A 22,512-nucleotide genomic window follows, 5' to 3' on the forward strand; every position below is an offset into this window, starting at 1 on the left:
AATGCAGATGAACTGTATTTGAATTTCTTCAGTGCTATGGTATACTGAGCATAATCATTTTCTTTCAGTTTCAAGCACAGATGTGTTATCTTTTTATTTGGTGTTCTTCAGAATGTTTATTGTTGTTGTGACAAGGAGTATTTTCCCTTCTGAGGGTATCTCAGGAAGAAGTTGAGTATAGAAACTTTATCTGTAGTTAGATTTGGGTTTGTTTTTGTGGCACTTGTTGTTGGGGGATTCCATGAAGTTATTTGTCAATTTCAAGTTACAGAAAGCTTGATATGTATTATTCTCATTTAAAGATGTGTAACGGAATCTGTACACGAGAACGCAAAGACAACAATTTTTTGGACATGAGGTTGCGTCATCAGGATTATTTGTATGGCCACCGTGTGTAGAGACAAATTTTCCATCATTCTGATTATAAAGCCAAGCAGTTTCTCTTTACTATTAAAGACTGTCTCTCTGTGTGGCAATTACCCTTCCTGTTTACATTGCACAATAAGGTCATTTGCATTCCCTTATGGTTAAAAAACAGGGTACCCTTCATGCCTGAATTTGAAAAATGCAGTCAAATAAATTACAAGCCAATGACTTCCAGACATCAATGTATTGTCACAATTCTATGACCGGAGTACCATGTAGCCAGCACATCCATTCTGCTGTTCAAAAGATCCTTGGGGAAAATAGATATGCACATCAAAAAGCCAAAGAAACCCCAAAGTAACATAACATGTGCCTTGGAATTTTCGTGTCTAAAATGTGACCATTCCCTATTTAGTTCTCTAACAGGGAAAATACAGGGTTCCCTTCAAAATATTAAAAAAAAAATTGGGGGAGATTTTCAAAGGCATGTGTCCAGCTACTATAGAACATCAGTGGAAGTTAGTCACCTAACTGCCATTTGTGCCTTTGAAAATCTCCCTTGTTAACACATTTTGTTAAGGAGAGAGCTTCATGATACCATTTCCACAGAAAATATAGCTATATTACTAAGAAAATACATCAGCTAGCACGATCTACTTTTGTTGTTGTTAAGTTAAGTTAATAGTAGTTTCCATTGCAGACTGAACTGTATGTATCTGTTATTCCTACTTATTTGGTTGTGCACTTATTTTAGGTAAATGGAGATATCCTTTAATGGCAAACTATTTACTGTACAGGCTTAGCTGATGTAAATTGGCTCAGCTCCACTGAGTTCAACTGAGAGATGCTAATTTACACCAGCTGAAGATCTGGCCTCTGGCTTTCAAAGCTATGTATACATAAAAGAACAATGTCTCAGATATTGTTATAAAGATTAGCAAAACAAAAGCCTCTGTTATTCACTGCACCCCTTCCATCTACTTTAAACCTAGGAAACAAAATGTTATTACAACAAACATACATTTGATTTTTCTCAGATGTGTTGAATTGGATGCAATCTTCAGTTAGCAGAATAGGGGTGGTACTTCATGATAGTTGCTGTACATTTCATCCTGGCATTGGTACAAACACTATTCTTCATGCTTAAACTATGTAGAAGTGGCTACAAATCATACAGGATGATAACTTCCACTGGAAAAAATTGATTCATTGTTCCTACAGATGTGCATTTTTCTGGTCGTCTTGTGGGAGCTCAGTTTTTCTCTCAGTTATTCGTTTAATCATCTTAAGCAGTCTAGTATTTTTCTGGGGGTGGCTTGTAGTGATGTGGATGGTGCTGTTTCAGATGAGGCCCTAAATAAAGAAGAAAGGGTATTCACCACTTTTAACCTTTGTTGTATATACGATAAAATAATTAGGCCCCCATCACCGTAGTATCTGAGCGGCTCCCAATCTTTAACATTTTTATCCCCACAACACCTCTATAAGGCAGGGCAATGCTATTATCCCCCTTTTACAGGCAGAAAACTGAAATACCAGGTGACTTACACAGAATGTCTGCAGCAGAGCAAGACTAGAAGCGGGATCTCTTACAGCCCAGATTGCCACTGTAACCACTGGATCATCCATCCTTTCAGTGGAATAATTGCATACAAGGCCCTGAACCTGCAAAAAACTCTGCCTGTGCTGACATATGCTCCGGGCCCTTTAAATCACCGCCGGAGCTCTGGCAGCCGGTCTTGGGTGGTGATTTAAAGGGCCCAGAGCTCCCCGCAGTGGCAGGAGCACCGGGCCCTTTGAATCCCTGCCTGAGCCCGGCTGCTGGAGCCCCAGGGCCCCGGCAGCCAGGCTCCAGCAGGGATTTTAAGGGCCCGGGTCTCCTCACAGCAGCTGGAGCCCCGGGCCCTTTAAATCACCGCCCGAGCCCTGCCACCCCGGGGTAGTGGCGGCAGGGCTCCCATGGTGATTTAAAGGGCCCGGAGCTCCATGGGCCCTTTAATTCGCCCCTGAGCCCCGGGGCTCCCAGCCGCCTCTGCAGCTGGTAGCTCTGGGATGATTTAAAGGCCCCGGCATACTGGTAAGTCCTCTGATCACTGTAGAACCCTTAATTCCTAAATTCAGCCAATTGTTTACTACTTGCATTTCTCTCTACAGCACCACTGTATCCCAGATGTCTTATCCATAGATTTCTCACAAAGCAATGCACTGGCTGTGCCACACGTGTAGTTTCTTTGCTACAATACTTTGCAATGGCCTCAACATGACCCTGAGGTCCTGAGATAATATCACCAGATCACTTAAACTACCTTTTTGCAGTCCTCCCCCACCCCCGCAAAGAGCAACCTGGATTTAACAGGTTTTGGAGACTGATAATCTGAGCTACCATCTTAGCCTATAATACCAAATAGGTGGATTGTTTGTTTTTAACCTGAACCAATATTTGTGTAACTGATCATTAGATATCATAACAGAATATTTACGGACGTACCTTGGTTAACAGTTTGTGGCTCTGATTTTTTTTTTTTTTTTTTGCCGCTGTTTCTACTAAGCCTTGGTGCAAATTTGCAGTGTTACATTAGAGGGAAGATAGTGATTATGAGAAACACTAGCATTATTCATGTGCTAAATATTCTAAAATTATTGCGTTCACTTACCCTTTATATGTATTTATATAACGGGGGAAACAAAAACTGTGCAGTAAATCAATGGATGCAATTAAAAAGTTCATTCTGGTTTCAGAGCCATTAAATGTTCCAGCAGGATTCTCCATTTTAATTATAGGGACTATCCCTGGAATCCATAATATCTCTAAAAACAGAACAGTTTAAGACTGCTCACTGTATAAAGAGTTAGAGCAGTAGAATCCCATGACTTTGTTTTAATTGTTGCAGTAGACAATGTTTTAAGTGCCTTTCTCTGCACGTACACTAGTCCAAATACTTTTATGTCAGATCACAACACTTACTGTGGGGTGAAGATGGCAGCAGATCAGGTGTTCGGAAAGATTTTATTGTGGCTGGCCCCTCCCCGCCTGTTGTCAGCACTTGCACTTCTAATCGGTAAAGCGTTGATGGCCTCAGGTTGGGGACAGTCAGCACATAATGATCCTAAAAATATATGAACGGAATAAATTTGTATGTCTACCAGAAATAATAGACCCAATTGCTCCATCCAGAAATTGTACATTAAGTAGATACTTTCTTTCTCACATACATACTTGTTTTAAAATTGTGTTGCAACTCCCACAGATTGTTTTCTTATGATTTTATTTTAAAGATTTCATACATTTATTATGTAGTTCACTACTCTTTTGGTTTGGTTACATGTTCCTAAAAGAGTTGGTATCAAAAAATACGTGGCAGAGCAAGAATTTGAAATAAAGCCAGTTCTCAGGCCTGGTCTACACCTAAATCTTAGGTCAACCTAGCTACATTCATACCCATGAAAGAGGTAGTTAAGCCAACCGTGACCGTAGTGTACTTCCAACTTCAATTTTCTAGTCAGTTTCCTGAAATTAAAGTGTCAGTGTCATGAATGGAGTTTATTTCTAGGTTTTATTTACTTTTCAAATAACAAGTACATTGTACATCTTATGAAATATTTTATAGAAGCCAATGTCTGTCTTTAGTTGCCATTGATTTGTAAACTGATGGCCTTTTTGAGTCAAGGGCAAGAGCCTCAGCTGGTGAAAATTAGTATAGATCCACTCAGCTACCCAGGCTAATGAACAGGCCCTGAATTTTTAATCCCATTTTTGAAGTGGTGAGAGTTGAAGTATTAATTAACCCTGGGCCAGACTTTTCACTGCTTTGCACCTTGTGCGATCATTTACAGTCAGACAAATAAGTGCAGATTAGGTGTAAAATATTTCCAAATGAGAATGAACACTTGTAAATGACTCAAGGAAATGCAGTGAAGAATCAGACCTTCAATTCAACTTCTTCCCAAGGTCGTTTGGGCTGCTGAATCACCAGACAGCCATCCACTGGACTAGTCCTAGGACTGAACTAGTGGCATTAAACTAAGGTCTGTGGAACCAAACACTGAACAAACACAAAGCAAGCTCCACCTGGTAGCTACACCTAGCATTCCAGGAATTGCCTGCCGGAAGAAATTGCTGTGCCAGCAGACAGAGCATTTAAAGTATGCGCAGCACACTTGTTCTGATCTAGCTCACTGAAGTCAATGGAAAGACCACTGTCTTCATTGGGCTTTGGATCAGGCCCAGGGTGCTTAGTAGCAACCTCTGCCTCTGGTGGAGCTGGCAACATCTCTTGAATGGCCTCCCTCCTGCTTGCTGCTTCTACTACCACGGGAGGAACTGGAGCCCTTGCAAAGAAAAGGGAGAATAGTGCAAGTTAAATCTTCTCCCACTTTATATGAACAGAGATCTAGTTCTATTTTGAATTACCATTATTTAACTGTCTGCGTAAGGGGGACAGGGATCCCCTCAAGTCCCCTCCAGATCCTGCTTCAGGTCCTTGCAATGTCTTTTTCTCACCTCCTGACAGATGCCCAAGGGTGTCTTGGAGCAAACAAACTAAAGAAAAGTTCCCTCCCCTCTTTCTTCCGTTCTGGGAGAGGGGAGTCTGTGGGAAATTAAAGAGAAATAAGGGTGACCTGGATCTCAGGCAGTCTTCCTGAGTCAGCCCTTTAGGCTTAGTCTAAACAGCGTCCACCTCCAGCCTCTGCGCTCCATGGGGCATGCTGCTCTGGGGCTGGGTTGTGCAGCTTCAGGAGCAATGAGGCTTGTTGCTGTCTCCCTCTCAGCAAGCCAAGCCGGGGCAGGGCAGCCTTTTTCCTCTTCCTCCAGGCCTTCCTGAGGTGGCTTTTCCCTTTTAAGCTCCTCGCTCCCTTCCCCCCCCCCCCCCCCGGTAGAACAAGTCTCACAACTGCATCTTGTTAGTGTAGAACAGGCCCAGAGAAACTTGCTAGTCCCCTCTCTGTCAGTGTGAGGGTGTGTCCCTTTATACTTTTGTACAAATTTGCAGAAAAGGGAGAAGAGCTTTATTTTCCACAAAGCACATATCCAGATGGAGCAGAGGGAAGGTTAATGCAAAGGAGAGAGAAATTATCTTGCATTCAGGGTGTAATCTGGCGTGGACTCACCCCTGCGGCACCTCCTACTGGTCGTCTCGGGAATTAGCTCACCAGCATCCAGAGCGCCCTCTGCAGGCCCAGTGTCCCACCTGTTGTTGGCCCCCGTGTCCCTCCCAGACCCCAGTGCCCTTGGCTTGGGTGCTGCCCCCCTGGCAGTACCCCAATCTCTCTCTCTGGGTGTCCCCACCCAGGGGAACCCCCACCCCCCATCCCAATGTCACCTCAGTTATGGCTACTGCCAGTCACCATCTAGCCCCAGCGCCCTGGGGCAGACTGCAGTCTATCAGCCAATCATCACCAGCAACAAGGGGTTTGGACTGGCTGCCTTTACCCACCCTCAGGTTGCCCCTCCGCAACCCCAATACCTATATGGGCCTAGGACCAGGCCCTGCAGCCTGGGGAGTTGCTGGCCTAGGGCTTCCCAGCCCCCAAGGCCTTTCCCCAGCCCTGCCTCACTCTAGGTTCCTGGATGAGCTCCCTGCAGCCAGGCCTATCTCTCTCTGCAGTCAGAGGGAGACTTCTCAGCTCTGCCTACCCTGGCCTTCTTATAAGGCTGAGTGGCTCAGTTTGGGGCGTGGCCCCAGCTGCAGCCACTTCCCCAATCAGCCGGGGTTTAGCTCCTTTACTCAGCCCCAGCCCTCTGCAGGGCTTTTCCAACCCCTTCAGGGCTGGAGCGGGCGTTCACCCCGCTACACAGGGTAACCCCACTAAGTTTCCCATCCTGGATATCAAAGAATTAACAAATCCTTACTATCCTAGGAACAGACCGGCCTGATCATCAAAAGAAGAATATCTTCTGCTGCCTAGATGATCTTTGCCTTCATTAAGGCATATCTCAAATATGGTTGCTAATTTGACAATCATACACATTACAATGTTTGATGTGTCATCAAGATAAGTAGTTGTTCTGGAGATGTATCCCAAACAAGGGGGGGGAAGTGAACCCATTTTTTGCTCAGACACACATGCAGAACCAGAGAACACAATGGTGCCTGGCAGCTAAATCATGACTAAAAATACAAAATTAGCCATGCACACAAACATGCAATGCCCCCAGCAATAAAAAGAAAAAAACTTACTGCTGGCAGTATCTGTGATTGGGAAATGATGCTGTTGGGTAAGCTGTTTTGTCTGCTCTCTGTAGTAACCTCTGCCCAGGTGACTTGAAACCCTGTCATGGGCTGATGAAGACTTGCCTTTGATATCTTCCACGAAAAGTGACCAGTAATATTTACTTCCTGAACAATGAAAGAGGCAGATAGATTCTCGGGTTTGGCCAGCACTTTAGGAAGAACTGATGCTGCAAAAATTTGAGGCAAGAGGATAAGTTAAATTTTGAGGAACTGCTGAAACAATGTTAATATAGCTTAAGATCCCAGGGTCACAGTCTGTTTCTTGATGTGTCTATTGCATTTCTTTATCTAGTTTACTCAGGACTCTGCCAACTTTTTGCCACCTCTTTTCTTAAGATACTTTTCTTAAGATACTTCTGAAGAGGCAACAGCATAAATCTCTAATTTAGGAGAGTTTCAAGGTAACGTCTCAGTATTGCATCTGGTAAAAAGTATAGTATAGTCCCATAGCTTGATTATTAACTGACTTGTATTTTGTTTGGTCACTTACCTGTGCAAAGTGGTATACAATCTGTCAATTCAAAACGGGAGCATTTTACACTCACGTTGGATAGGTGTAAATAACTACACAAGGTGCAAAGCACTGGCAATTAAAACGTACAGCCTTAGGCCTTGTCAGCACAGGAAAGTAGTTTTGGATATAACCTAGGGTTTGAATTTAAACTGATACAGTTATTCCAGTATAACTCTCTGTGTGGACATTTATACCAGTATAAAAATGCTTTTTTTTTTTGCTATAGCTTATTTGGGAAAGGGGATAAGTTAAACCAAAAACAGCCCTCTTATACTGGAATAAGAGCATTCACGAGGTGGGTTATAAAGGTATAACTAATATCTGTATAATTCTATCTGTATAACTGATAAAACTTTCCAGCACAAACAAGTCCTTAAAAAAAGAATAGCAATGTAAATCATTGCTACAATAATACTGCTACAATATATTGAATAATCCCCTGAAATTCTTATCTAAGTGACCAACCAATACTATGATAGCCTTGTCAAGTTGGTAAAACCACACCCCTATGTATTTAATTTGATTGCATTTGTAACGAGGAAAAATGTTGAAAGTATTTGTTAGACAAATTTCCTACTAAAAGAATTCAAAGACTCTTTAATGTTGAAAAACATTACTTACCAGGGTATCCTGGTAATTACCTGGACATTCAGATACACAAAAATAAGTCTCCTCTACTTATTCTGAGTCTTTCAAAACACATTTGAGAATTGTTTTACAAAACTTGTTTTTGAGTGCCTAGAAGTGCACTTGAAATCTACTCTGCAAGTTCTTCAGACCGTGACTTACCTCCTTCAGCAGGACAAGTAATGTGCTTGTGGTTTTTTCCTTTAAGAGCAGAGCAAGGTGGGGTGGTAAAGAAAATACTTTCAGCCTTCAAACGACCTTTAGATCTTGCTGGCTGAACGGTCACTTTATATTTACATGAAAATGACAGGTCCTGAAGAATTATGTAGTTTTCCTAGACCAAGAAAAACAGTATATGCTGTGAATAAACCTTTTTTTAAAACCATAATGTTGGCATAAGATTAAATGTTTTTTTTTCTAGTAAAGTGCATTTTTCTCTACATGATTAGCACATACAAATGTGTTTTTTTATTCAGAGAACAAAGCAAATATTGCCTATATTATTATTAAATTATAATCAGAAAACATTATTATAGTGGTTGGATACTTTCTTCAATCCTATACAGTACCTTAGTCATGCTGCATCAAAGTAGCTAACTTTTAACACAGGGAACAATCCCTTGGCACGATGGCAGTGGGGAATGGCAGTGTGAGGATGAAAAATGCTAATCCAATTAAATAAATGTAAGGAAGCTGATTTAAACTGAGATGAAAGACAGGCTTAATCTACATTTAAGAACTCCTTTTAACGTGCATACAAATCCCAAGAAGGCCTTATACGTCTTTCCTTGAGGACATCCTACTTCCACCCTTTGATATAGCACGTTATCCCTCTAAGCAGGAAAGGATCCACAACTGAGCAATAAAACACAGTTATATGTAGAAGGATATCTTTAAGGCAACAACTAAACAAGACCCCTGACACCTTTGAAAAACCCCGCCTACATGTTTTTGTTCAAATCAAGTTTAATAAGAGAAATTCTAGCTTCTGGTAAAATTTCTGAAAGTCACCTAAGTGACTTAGGTTCCCAAGTCCCACTGATTTTCAGTTCTTTACGGCACTTAGGTGTTTCTGAAAGTTTTGTACTCTGTGTTTGAAAACAGCTGAAGAGTGTTAGAGTTAAGCTAAGTAATTTTCTCATAACTGACATGGGAAGTGCATTAGAGAGACAAAGTGGCTGAGGTAATATAATTTATTGGACCAACTTCTGTTGGTGAGAGAGACCAAGCTTATGCACTTACCCAGAGCTCTTCTTCTGGTCTGGGATACTAACTCAAAGTGTCACGGCTAAATACAAGCTTTGAACAGATTGTTTAGCATAAGTAGTTAACACATATTTCAACATATTTTAGCAGGCCACTTCATCTTGAATGGTCCCTTGAAATCTGTGTTAACTACTTATGCTAAACTATCTGTTCAAACCTTGTATTTAGCTGTGACACTGTGAGTTTCTTTCCCAGACCTGATGAAGAGCTCTGTGTAAGCTTGAATGCTTGTCTCTCTCATCAACAGAAGTTGGGCCAATAAAAGATATTACCTCACCCACCTTGTCTCTCTAATATCCTGGGACCAACACAGATACAGCAACACTGCATACATGAAAAGTGCATGACTAATAGATTACTGAAACATTCCAGTGCAGTCCCTTTAGAACAGCACTTGTAAACAAATCACCACTTTGATGCTGAGTTAACTATTGGCATGAGTAAGTATTGTAGGACTAGGCCCCTTATTTGTCATATTAGATTGCTCGGGATACATCCGAAGTAGAATATTACAGTATTAGAAGCTGATCCTGCAAACCTGACTCCTGTAATTCCTATTTAAGATTATTCAAGAGTCAGATTGTACATCTAGTAAAGTCTATGGGAGTTTTGCCATTGACATCACTGGAAGCAGGATCAGACCTAAAGGGAGTATGGTTTTCAGCATCAGGCCCTTTGCAACCATGTGTTTATCGAAGGTAGTTTCTTAACTATTTTAGAATAATATTCAATATCTCAGTGTATTGATTGGAATTTACAAATAGACACAGGGTTTTCCAAATCAGACTAGACTAATTACTGTAAAATAATTTATAGGAAAACCAAAAAACCATAATGCACCTGGCCAGTCGTGCAATGCTGTTCATGGAGAAAAAAAAATCTTTCCTGACCTCTAGTGGCAATAAACTTATTTAATTATATTAGCTTTCCCTTACATTAGCATGCATAACTCCAAATGTTGTTACTGATCACAAAATTATCTGTCTTCTTTTTAAATCCATCGACAGTATTTGACTCTCTGACAGTAGTAAATTCCAACTATTCCCTTTGATTTAGTCTAACTTTACTTGCCATTAACTTCAATGAGTTGACTTCTTATTATGGCACAGGGTAAAAAAGAAAGGCTGATCAAGTTTTCTTAAAGTTTCTTTCATTATTCACTGACTTGAGTGTGGTGTATCAATTTTAGTAATGTAATGTTTGTATAGCATATTACTTGAGTAGAGTGGTACTAGATTGGACAATACATTCAGTAGGAAGAAATGCCATTGCTAAAATATAATTGGGATATAATATTTATTTATACAGAACTATAATAATTTAGAAACTTTCTCTCTTCTATTCAGGTTCTTATACTGCAGCACTCATCGACTGTAAGGCCAGAAGGGACCACTGTGATCATCTGGTCTGACTTACTGCATAATACAGGCCATAAGACTTCCCCGAATTTAATTCCTGTTTGAACTAAAGAATATCTTTTAAACAAAATCCAATCTTGATTTTAAAATTGCCAGTGATGGAGAATCACTGTGATATCTTTGCACCTTCCAGCATTAATGTCTAGCATCTACCATGTGAAGTTTTTTCTTCATCTCTTACTCTTCTCAGGAGGAGCCTTGCTTGTGGATCCTCCCTATATCTGAAAACAAGCCTAGCTGCTTATTTTGATTAAAATTCAATATTTGTATTTGTATAGTGGTGGTTCCCAGGAGTGCTAATCATAGATCAGGTTTGTCTTGTAGTGTAATATGAACACTTCAGATACCCATGTAAAGCATTTGAATGCAGTACATTCATTTAGACTACCTTTCATGTTTGGTTAAATCAACAAACCCAAATATATCACTACTCTGCAGTGAAGTAAAAAAAACCACTCCTACTGTACCAATGACAGGTATAAAACATTCTGCATGCTATTACATATCACTTCCCTCTTCCTTTTCCCCATCCTTGATGACTGGAAACCACTACAAGTTAAGCAAGGGACTGAATTTCAACTTACATAGGTCAGGCCAGTTGCTTTTTCAGGCCCTTTAGTTTCATTGTACACACAGGATTCTGGGAACCACTGGACGTGATATCGACTCATACTAGTGTCTAAATGAACAAAACAGCAATACAAAAAGGAAGAGGAAAACATACATTACAGTTATGCTTTAGCCATCTGCAGCTTTCCTGGCTTTTCTGGATATAAAACCAAGGGATTTTAAGAACTTTGGAAGTGTCAGTTCCTTGCTGCTCATAAGCATTTAAAGTTCCCATGAATGAAAAGAAGAGAATATTAAACATGTCAATAACTTAATCCATGTGTTAGCGCAGTAAGGATGAACTAAAAAAATAAAATAAAGGGATTTAGCAGAAATTTAAGTGTTGATGAGAGGGAGAAAAAATCCCCATGGTTTATGCTGCCAAACATCTTGGGAATGATGGGAATGATTCAGTGCCAACCGTCTGTAACTGTTTACGTTGTCAGAACATTGCAATGCTGCTGCATGGCACCACTCAGTAAATCTGTGTTTGGACACGTGAAAATTCCCTGAACCTTATACTTTCAGAATGTATCATGAAACCGCCTCCACATGTGGCCAACTGAAAGTCTAGTCACAGCTCTTAGGAACAATACTAAAGGCTTGCTCTTGCTCTCATTGAAGCCAGTGGCAAAACTCCCATGACTTCAATGGTGCAGACTCTACAACAGCAATTCCATAATTATCAGTGTGATTTTTAGTAAAAATTCTCTGAGAGCTCCATACAGAATTGTAGTGGCAGGCGTAAAATTTATAACCATTCATCTCAATCCAGACTGTATGATAAAGCAGACTAGGGCAAAACAAAGAGCAATGAAGAACTGAGACAGAAAACATGGTGGTATAAATGCATCTTGTTGTTTTCCTGGAGTATTCATATTTCTGTGCATAGTGGCTATAAAATTAAATGTCTATATAGTAATTAACTTGATACACCAGAGTTGCTCATGCCAAGTGCATGATTATGGTTTTCTGGAATGGAAAAGAAATACCTTTGATGGCTTTAGGGTTGATCTGGCAATAGACTGCTATGAGCAATTTGGAAGCAGAAGAGAGGGATTACAAATTAAAGAGAAAATAAGTGATCTCTGAAGCCAACAAAAATTGTATTTGGTAAGAAAGACTGATTGGAAGTTTGTTCAAAATGGATTTTTGTAGCTGTTGTCTTCATAACAACATATATGCTAATTATTTTCATGACTGCTCTCGAAGCCCAAAGGTTTTCAATAAGACATGAATGAAGAAACACTCAACTGTGTTCTAATTATTTTCTGTCATATTTTTTAAAAATGTAGGTATTCTCACTTGAATCTGACCATTGTGGCTTTGCCATTAGACGTACCAGTCAGAGTGAGATACACACTCACAGTGCATCTCCAAGTAGGTCTCATCTGATTTCATCTGTTCTGATTCATTCAATTATTGCCTATTCTCTGTTTGCTCCCGCTCCTGAGACAAACACATACCACATGCAGTCCATCATCTGGCATCTAGAGACCTGAAAACTCAGTACTATTCTATTAACCATCTGAAGTCTCTGATGAATGACTATATAGTGAATCTTCTTATTGATCTCCTACTATCTGATAATCAGCAATTTACTCTTTTAAAGTATACTTACATAAGGCAGACCACTTATAGATCCATTCAAACTTTAAATTCAATACACTCGCTAGTCATTACATAAAAGTATTGCTGTTGGCTTTGTCACAGATTGAATGAGGCCTGGTTACCTGTCCACCAAGAACCGGAGAAGACCACTAATATTTCAAATAGGCCATTGAACACCTCCATATGAACAACCATAGATGAGCTGGACTTGATGACCTCTCGAAGTCCCTGTCAGTCCTACATTTCTATGATTCTATGAATCTTGAGGTTTCGAAGTTTGCTTTGGTTAAGTATCCTAACTGACCAGTCGGGAGTTGAGCTAATCCTCGGTCTGGAAATCTCATGAAATTAGGCTTTCAACATAATATTTAATGTATTTCCAGGTTTTGGCCAGGTAGGAAATTCTGTGGGAACTGTGGGGCTCTGTCCAGCTCCCCACCTGTAATCTGATCTTTCCACCTGGGCATACAGATACCCTGCTCACACCTCATTCCTTTCTTCCTTCCTGCCTATCCATTCAGGCAGTGGCAACCTCTTTGTCTCTCTACCGGGAAGCTAAGAAGTGAACTCAAAGCACAACTTTCCAAGAAGCTTCCTGCTGCTGGATTCAAATGAGATTGTTGCTGGGCTGGTGTGAAGAAAGTCTGTAATATCTCTAATTATAACACTGCTCTACAGCCAAAATGCTTCTGAAATAAATGTAGTCAAACTTTACTAATTCTGGGTCACTGAGAACGAAAATGATGCTTAAAATTGTTGATTGGCTCTAGTTTTCAAGATATGCTATTGGGTCAGTATATACGACCCTTGACTTGGGAATGGCGGAGGATAAGTGAGTTATAAAGGGAAGGGATCTCAATTTAAACCAGAAATGACTAAAATACATCTCTGACTGGATCTATGAATAAATCTATGACTGGGTTTGGACAGTACTTGCTTTTTAGGCAAAACAATGAATGATGCCATCTGAAGCTGGTATTGCGTCATACATGATATGAATTGCATCATGTTATTCCTAGAAGTCATGGATGATGCAATCATAACGAAGCTTACATCACTCTGCTGAACAAATTGCCCTATATCAGCTCTAGAAATCATACAGTGTCGTGCTCTCTTATTTGTCAGTGTTTGATTTTGCAAAGGGACACATTTCTGTTTAGCCAAAGTGAGCAGAGATGCCTCGTACTTGTGTGAACAGTGCAGATAACTTCTGCTATGTTTGTGGTGAAGTGACTTTTGCATCACAAAAGCGCAGTATAACCACTATGGTTAAGAAAGCCTATCACCTTTATTTTGGCTGCAAAATTGGAGATCAGGACAAGAGGTGGGCCCCACACATATGCTGCAACACTTGTGCAACAAATCTTCGCCAGTGGTTGAACAGGAAAAGGAAATCTATGCCTTTTGCAGTGCCAATGATTTGGAGAGAGCCAACAGATCATACCAGCAATTGTTACTTCTGCATGGTGCCTCCAGTTGGGAAAGGTGTGTCAAAGAAGAAAAAGTGGACTGTGCATTATCCAAACATTCCATCAGCTATACGCCCAGTACCCCACGGAGAAGGACTGCCGGTTCCTGATGCACCAGAATCATTCTCACTTGAGTCAGACGAGGAAGAGGAAGAGGATGAAACTTCTGGTCCTGAACCATCAATGTCACAGGACCCACATTTTCTCCCATCCTCCTCCTCTGAACCACACCTCATAACACAAGGTGAACTGAATGACCTTGTCAGGGATTTGGAACTACCCAAGAGTAAGGCAGAGCTGTTGGGCTCCAGACTACAGCAGTGGAATCTCCTGGCAGGTGATGTTCGGGTTTCCATGTTCCGTGACTGTCAAAAGGATCTTGTCCCATTCTTCTTCATGGAAGGTGATCTTGTAGCCTGCAACAACATCGATGGTGTGATGGCAGCCCTCAACATCGTTCACGATCCAGATGAGTGGAGACTGTTCATTGATTCATCGAAGACGAGTCTTAAAGCTGTTTTACTGCATAATGGCAATGTTTTGCCACCAATTCCAGTTGGTCATGCAGTCCATATGAAGGAAACCTATGACAACATGAAACAACTTTTGAGGTGCATAAACTATGACCAAAGTGGCAGCTTTGTGGCAATTTGAAGGTTGTTGCTCTCTTGCTTGGTCTGCAGACTGGATACACAAAGTACTACTGTTTTCTCTGGGAATGGGATAGTCGTGCAAGAGATTCCCACTACATCAAGAAAGATTGGCCACTCCGACAGTCATTGGAGCCTGGGAGGAAAAGTGTTCAGCATCCACCACTTGTTGAATCAAGGAAGATTTTGTTACCACCCTTACACATCAAGCTGGGTCTGATGAAGAACTTTGTCGAGGCCATTGACAAAACACAAGCAGCTTTCAAGTACCTCCGTGGAAAATTTCCAAGGTTAAGTGAAGCTAAGATAAAGGAAGGTGTCTTTGTTGGTCCTCAGATTCGTGAACTTCTTCGAGATGATGCATTTGACCACGCACTGCGTGGCAAGGAAAAGACGGCATGGAAAGCCTTCCAGTTAGTGGCAATAAATTTTCTTGGAAACAACAAGGCAGACAACTACAGGTTGTTGGTGGAAAACCTCCTCAAGGCATACAAAAGCCTTGGCTGCAACATGTCACTAAAGATACATTTTTTGCACTCTCATCTAGTTTTTTTTCCACCGAACTGCGGAGCAGTGAGCGACGAGCACGGCGAGCGATTTCACCAGGACATTGCAACAATGGAGAAACGCTATCAGGGCAAATGGAGCCCATCAATGTTTGCAGAGTATTGCTGGACAGTGACGAGAGATGCTCCATTTAATGAATACAAGAGACAAGCCAAGAAGCGCCGAGTAGACACTGAATAGGACTAAACTATGTACAGAATAGTTTTTTGCCTTTTGTTTCATAATAAATTGTATTTATATAACCCTTTTGCTGATTTTTAAAGTGTTACATAAACAGGACAGGTGAAATATTATCATGTAAAGCAACCATAAACACATGAAAAGACCTAGGTTTACAATTTATGATTAAAACTCTACTATCTACACAATATACATGACATAAAATGTAAAAACTTAAATATCTTAGAAACAGTAGCCAATCAGTTGTTTTAATTGTCATATTTGAATTCAGCACATCAAAATACATAATAAATAGCACATTTTATCTCTGAAGCAGACGACGTCTCAAAAATTGTAGACCAGTGTTACTGCTCATGTTTTCTGTTGTTGTTTTTTTGTTATCATTCACATTTCATATCCCAATAACAACCTGACCACTGACTCCCTAGACATAACTGCCACACCAAAACCATATTCCTTCTTTTTTTTTTAGTTTTATAAACAGTTAAAATTACTTCAAATACTTGTTTCAACATATATATATATAACCAGTCATGGCTGGAATGCGTGAATAGTAATAGATACAGTTAAGGTTACTTGCTGTGTTTCCATTCTAAAGGGCCTTTTTCATTGAGCTGATTTTCCTAAACTTGTTCATTTGGGACTAAAATTTTCCAGGTATTGTCTCTGGACATTTTTGGAGAGTTTGAACGAAAAAAGGAGTTCAGGCATTTTGGCTAGCAAGAAGACTGAAAGGAAATAAAAAAATAATAATAACCCCAAAACCCACCAATAAAAAAAAAACTTTATAGCATCCATGATTTGGAATAGAAAACTGAAATGTGGGAGGGAAAAACAGTCTCTAGGTTAGCAATGCACTTTTTCAATGGTTGGAGGGATGTTTTTGCTTTGGCAGAGTAACAGATATAAAAAATATCATGCTTTGTTTTGCAAGATACATGTTTAGTAACAACATCACCTTTAAAAATAACTATATCCCAATATATTTGAAAACAAATAGATCTAGTGTATCTGAGGTATGAAAGCCAAACCTAGTGAGAAACTTTTCTAAACCTTTGAAAATACATTTCCTTTTTCTTTATTAGGGCGCTAACTATGAGTGTAAATTGTGTGACTCTAGGGTTTTTATCTATAAGATAGTGTATATCTGTGAGATTTAAACACATGCAAAAGAAAAACTTACTGTAGCTTTTCCCATCAGCAATGTGCATTGGTCCCTACTGAGATCACTACTGTACTTTTCTTTGGATTTTTTTGTTCATCTATCAACTATAAACATGGCAATAGTAACTCTTGCTGCTAATGCAATGGGCAACCAATTCAAGCTGTTGATTAATCTAATGGCAGAGTCACCAAGGCTCATGATTCAGAATTATAGACAGTTGAAGTTAATTCACTATAATCTATAGTCATGCCTGGAAGTCACATATGAAAAGTTGTTTGTGAAGTTAATATTAGTAAGAATAGCCAATATGCAGTAAGATTCTTTCATTATCATAGCTAGTTTTAGCAGAAAACCTTGCTATTCCTTGTAACTATAACTTTTGAAATTAAAGAGACTAACAAAAAAACGCTGCCTCGCTACCTTGAATTGGGATGGATTTAAGCGTGTGCTTAAATGCTCGCCTAAATAGGTGCCTTATATCCATATCTAGGTGCCTGAATAGAATTGAGTTGATTTTCAGAGGTGCCAACTCATTGAAAAGTTTTAGATTAAAAGTAATTTAGATTTTTGCAAAACAAAACAAAACAAAAAACAAAGACATAATTTTCTAGGTTTTTTTTTACATAAAACAAACAGAAAACAATGTTTTAACTTTTCTAAACCCCAAAATTTCAGTTTTAATTAAAAAACTGAGTAATCAATGGGAAATTGTGACAAAAATGAAAAGAAGATTTTTTTATTTAAATTCCCAATGCCAAATAATTGGCATTTTTCAAGCTTCTTTACACCCTTAACTCCTACAAAAGTCCTGGGGAGCTCCAGGAGCTCAGCACCCTTCAGACTCACATCATTTTTATGCAGGAGCATAAATATGGATTTAGAATCCCAACTTTAAGCACCCGGGTTTGGAATGCTTTGCCTAAACCATTAAAACCTTATTTAAATAAGGCTTGATATGGGTAACTCCAGACCTGTAGGCATATAGCCTACATCTGCTAAATCTTGTAATCTCAAACCAGTGTTTGAAGCTTAGTTTTGTTTTGAATACCAAAAACAATTTTAGTTGATATTGTTACTACTCCTCAGCTGGGATTTTTGGTTAAAATGATTCTAAAGTTGATTGTAAAATAAACAAAATAATAGTAAAAAACCTTAAAAAAATAAGTAACCTCTACTCATTTTCTCTGCCAACATACTCCATGTTTCTGTTCTGCTGTGTTTTCCTCCTGGTGCGGGCTATGTGAACAATTTATCAAATGTGGTTTATTTTTTCTATCATATTACCACAGACAATTTCTTTCTTTGCCTCAGATGCTTTTTTTCCTACATCACAGTGAATGTTTTGCTGCTGAAGGGTGTCAGGACAACAATCTAGGAAACTGAAGTCTTTTGCATAACTAGAATAGGTATTGGTATAGCGTGGGCAGTAGCAGTATGACAGTCCCACCCCACCAAGCCAATGTGCCTCACTATTGTTCTGAGAGATAAAAGGGCATTTATTTCCTTGTATTTGAGCTCATGCAACCTAGTGGATAGAGCCCTGGACTGGGACTTGGAAATGCTGGGTTCTACTACCAGCGGTGACACTGGACTGCTAGGAAACCTTGGGCAAGTCAGTTCATCTCTGTGCCCTCTAGTTTACCCATCTGTAAAATGGGGTTAATGATACTGACCTCCTAGGTAAGGAACTTGGAGCTCTATGGCTGAAAAGCATTATATATGAGGTTGGGTATAGTATTATTATTATTATTCAGTTCTGTGCATGTTTGTTGACACATGTTGGTGTAAGAGTACCAATGAGTGCCAACCAGGATACTGTTGCTCTCCATATGAGGATATTTGTTTATGAGCAAATGGACTGTGAAAACTTATTTAAAAGAGTCCATTGCTTGAAAACAATGAACTTAGTGACAGACTATGGCTTGTATGGCTAGCACCTCCAAAACGTTCATCTTAAGTTTTCAGAATTTCACTAAAGCCAGTCATAGTTTTCTGTAGACTTTCCTTTACATTCCAGTTCTCCCTGCATACCCAACTTAAATTGCCAAGTTTGCACAATTTTGATAGCCTCTCTAATCTAAGGGAGATTAAAGAAAAAGAACTAATTAAAGAATTAAGGAGAAAGAATTAAAAGAATTAAAGATAAAGAACTCAATAATAGTGGGGGATTTCAATTATCCCCATATTAACTGGGTACATGTCACCTCAGGACGAAATGCAGAGACAAAATTTCTCGATACTTTAAATGACTGCTTCTTGGAGCAGCTGGTATAGTAACCCACAAGGGGAGAGGAAACTCTCAATTTAGTCCTGAGTGGAGCGCAGGATCTGGTCCAAGAGATAATTATAACAGGACCGCTTGGAAATAGTGACCATAATATAATAACATTTAACATTCCTGTGGTGGGAAGAACACCTCAGCAACCCAACACTGTGGCATTTAATTTCAGAATGGGGAACTATGCAAAAATGAGGAGGTTAGTTAAACAGAAATTAAAAGGTACTGTGAAAAGTGTCCATGCAGCTTGCAGGGATTTCATTCTAGTCAAAGACACCATAATAGAGGCCCAACTTAAATGTATACCCCAAATTAAAAAAAACACAGTAAAAGAACTAAAAAAGAGCCACCGTGGCTTAATAGCCATGTAAAAGAAGCAGTGAGAGATAAAAAGGCATCTTTTAAAAATTGGAAGTCAAATCCTAGTGAGGTAAATAGAAAGGAGCACAAACACTGTCAAATTAAGTGTAAAAATGAAATAAAAAAAGCCAAAAAGGAGTTTGAAGAACAGCTAGCCAAATACTCAAAAGGTAATAACAAAATGTTGTTTAAGTACATCAGAAGCAGGAAGCCTGCTAAACAACCAGTGGGACCCCTGGACGATCGAGATACAAAGGAGCACTTAAAGACGATAAAGTCATTGTGGAGAAACCAAATGAATTCTTTGCTTCAGTCTTCACGGTTGAGGATGTTAGGGAGATTTCCAAACCTGAGCCGTCCTTTGTAGGTGACAAATCTGAGGAATTGTCACAGATTGAAGTGTCACTAGAGGAGATTTTGGAATTAATTGATGAACTTAACAGTAAAAAGTCACCGGGACCAGATGGCATTCACCCAAGAGTTCTGAAAGAATTCAAATGTGAAATTGTGGAACTATTAACTAGGGTTTGTAACCTGTCCTTTAAATCAGCTTCTGTACCCAATGACTGGAAGATAGCTAATGTAACACCAACATTTAAAAAGGGCTCTAGAAGTGATCCTGACAATTACAGACTGGTAAGTGTAACGTCAGTACTGGGCAAATTAGTTGAACCAATAGTAAAGAATAAAATTGTCAGACACATAGAAAAACATAAATTGTTGGGCAAAAGTCAACATGGTTTCTGTAAACGGAAATCATGTCTTACTAATCTATTAGAGTTCTTTGAAAGGGTCAACAAACATGTAGACAAGGGGGATCCAGTGGACATAGTGTACTTAGATTTCCAGAAAGCCTTTGACAAGGTCCCTCACTAAAGACTCTTATGTAAATTAAGTTGTCATGGGATAAGAGGGAAGATCCTTTCATAGATTGAGAACTGGTTAAAAGATAGGGAACAAAGTATAGGAATAAATGGTAAATTTTCAGAATGGAGAGGGGTAACTAGTGGTGTTCCCCAAGGGTCAGTCCTAGGACCAATCCTATTCAACTTATTCATAAATGATCTGGAGAAAGGGGTAAACAGTGAGGTGGCAAAGTCTGCAGATGATACTAAACAGCTCAAGATAGTTAAGACTAAAGCAGACTGTGAATAACTTCAAAAAGATCTCACAAAACTAAATGATTAGGCAACAAAATGGCAAATGAAATTTAATGTGGATTAATGTAAAGTAATGCACATTGGAAAAAATAACCCCAACTATACATACAATATGATGGGGGCTAAATTAGCTACAACCAATCAGGAAAGAGATCTTGGAGTCATCGTGGATAGTTCTCTGAAGACGTCCACGCAGTGTGCAGCGGCAGTCAAAAAAGCAAACAGGATGTTAGGAATCATTAAAAAAAGGGATAGAGAATAAGACGGAGAATATCTAATTGCCCTTATATAAATCCATGGTACGCCCACATCTTGAATACTGCGTACAGATGTGGTCTCCTCATCTCAAAAAAGATATACTGGCATTAGAAAAGGTTCAGAGAAGGGCAACTAAAATGATTAGGGGTTTGGAACGGGTCTCATAAGAGGAGAGATTAAAGAGGCTAGGACTTTTCAGCTTGGAAAAGAGGAGACTAAGGGGGGATATGATAGAGGTATATAAAATCATGAGTGATGTGGAGAAAGTGAATAAGGAAAAGTTATTTACTTGTTCCCATAATATAAGAACTAGGGGCCACCAAATGAAATTCATGGGCAGCAGGTTTAAAACAAATAAAAGGAAGTTCTTCTTCACACAGCGCACAGTCAACCTGTGGAACTCCTTGCCTGAGGAGGTTGTGAAGGCTAGGACCATAACAGGGTTTAAAAGAGAACTAGATAAATTCATGGAGGTTAAGTCCATTAATGGCTATTAGCCAGGATGGTTAAGGAATGGTGTCCCTAGCCTCTGTTTGTCAGAGGATGGTGATGGACGGCAGGAGAGAGATCACTTGATCATTACCTGTTAGGTTCACTCCTTTTGGGGCACCTGGCATTATCCACTGTCGGTAGAGAGGATACTGGGCTGGATGGATCTTTGGTTTGACCCAATATGGCCGTTCTTATGTTCTTATGCACACATTATGTAAATCTGTACAAAAGATTTACATAAAATGTGTTCAAGTTTGGCAATTGAAGTTTGGTGCACAGGGAGAATTTGGCCCATTGTATAGTTCAAAGCAGACTTCTTCAACAAGAATAGCATAGTCTAGGATTTAATTCCAATGAAAACTCAAGCTTTTCAGCTACAGATTCCCCTTGTACAGTAATGCTGAACTTATCTCTGTGTTTGCCAGAGAATTTGGAACAACGTGGTGTGGGTGATAATTCACAGTGGAAAGAAATGTGCCTACATGTGGTAAAAAAAAGATCAAAAGAAGACTATGAAACTAGAAATAATAAAGCTTTTATTGGGGTAGCATGAAAAGATCTAACTCGGAATGTTTCAAGTACAAGTAACAAATTTAAGCCAAATTATTGGTTTAGTATATGATAATACTGTGTATTTATATGTTGTGTCTTTCATCACAAAGGACCCCAACAAATTAGACAAATGTAACTAGCTAAATATACAAACTGTGTTGCTAAAGGGATCTTTATCAGAGCTGAGCAAATTATTTACAGTGAATAATGTAAAACTAAATTCAGTCTACTTTTGGAAACAAGCAGACTAAATTCCTTTAATTTATTCCATATTCAAAATTACTCAAATCATTTGTTGTATGTGTACCTTACTTTATAGATCGATGGCAAATAGTTTGCTTCAAGTATTCCATATCATTTGAAAGGTGTTGATTGGTTGTGATTAGCCACATAAGTGACGTGGTTTGGTTTTTGTTCCCTTATTAGGGGTTTGATCCTACAAGATTCTGAGCACTTTGGCTCTGATTCAACAAAGCACTTAAGCATGTGAGATATCCTGTTGACTTCAATAGTTAAGCATGTGCTTAAGTGGATCGTGGCCAGAATGCTCGGCCTCTGGCAGGATCACGTCACGGAGGAGTATGCATCTTATTAACAGGAGAAGGGCTTGAACATGTCTCTAGGGCTTCGAGTCTCTTAGAAAGAGGTAGAAGATAAACAGGATGAGGGAAGTTAAACAATTTCCTTTCTGGATCATGCAGAACTATGCCAAGGCATCATTTCTACACAAATTAGAT

General features: G+C 39.4%; 1 protein-coding gene across 1 annotated transcript in view; it reads right to left on the reverse strand.

Annotated features, from left to right (window-relative positions):
- Positions 1 to 1,044: 1,044 nt before the first annotated feature.
- LOC112103629 (anosmin-1) overlaps positions 1,045 to 22,512 on the reverse strand; it is a 171,128-nt gene continuing 149,660 nt past the window's right edge. Inside the window, exons 10-14 of the mRNA XM_026649525.1 lie at positions 11,009 to 11,103; positions 7,903 to 8,074; positions 6,546 to 6,766; positions 3,332 to 3,473; positions 1,045 to 1,719 (exon numbers count right to left, since the gene is read on the reverse strand). Coding sequence (XP_026505310.1) covers positions 1,661 to 1,719; positions 3,332 to 3,473; positions 6,546 to 6,766; positions 7,903 to 8,074; positions 11,009 to 11,103 — 689 coding nt within the window. The 3' untranslated portion in view covers positions 1,045 to 1,660. The remainder of the gene's footprint in view (positions 1,720 to 3,331; positions 3,474 to 6,545; positions 6,767 to 7,902; positions 8,075 to 11,008; positions 11,104 to 22,512) is intronic.

Source organism: Terrapene carolina, unplaced genomic scaffold (assembly GCF_002925995.2).
Source record: "Terrapene carolina triunguis isolate 2854851 unplaced genomic scaffold, T_m_triunguis-2.0 Scaffold23, whole genome shotgun sequence".
Lineage (NCBI taxonomy): Eukaryota > Metazoa > Chordata > Testudines > Emydidae > Terrapene > Terrapene triunguis.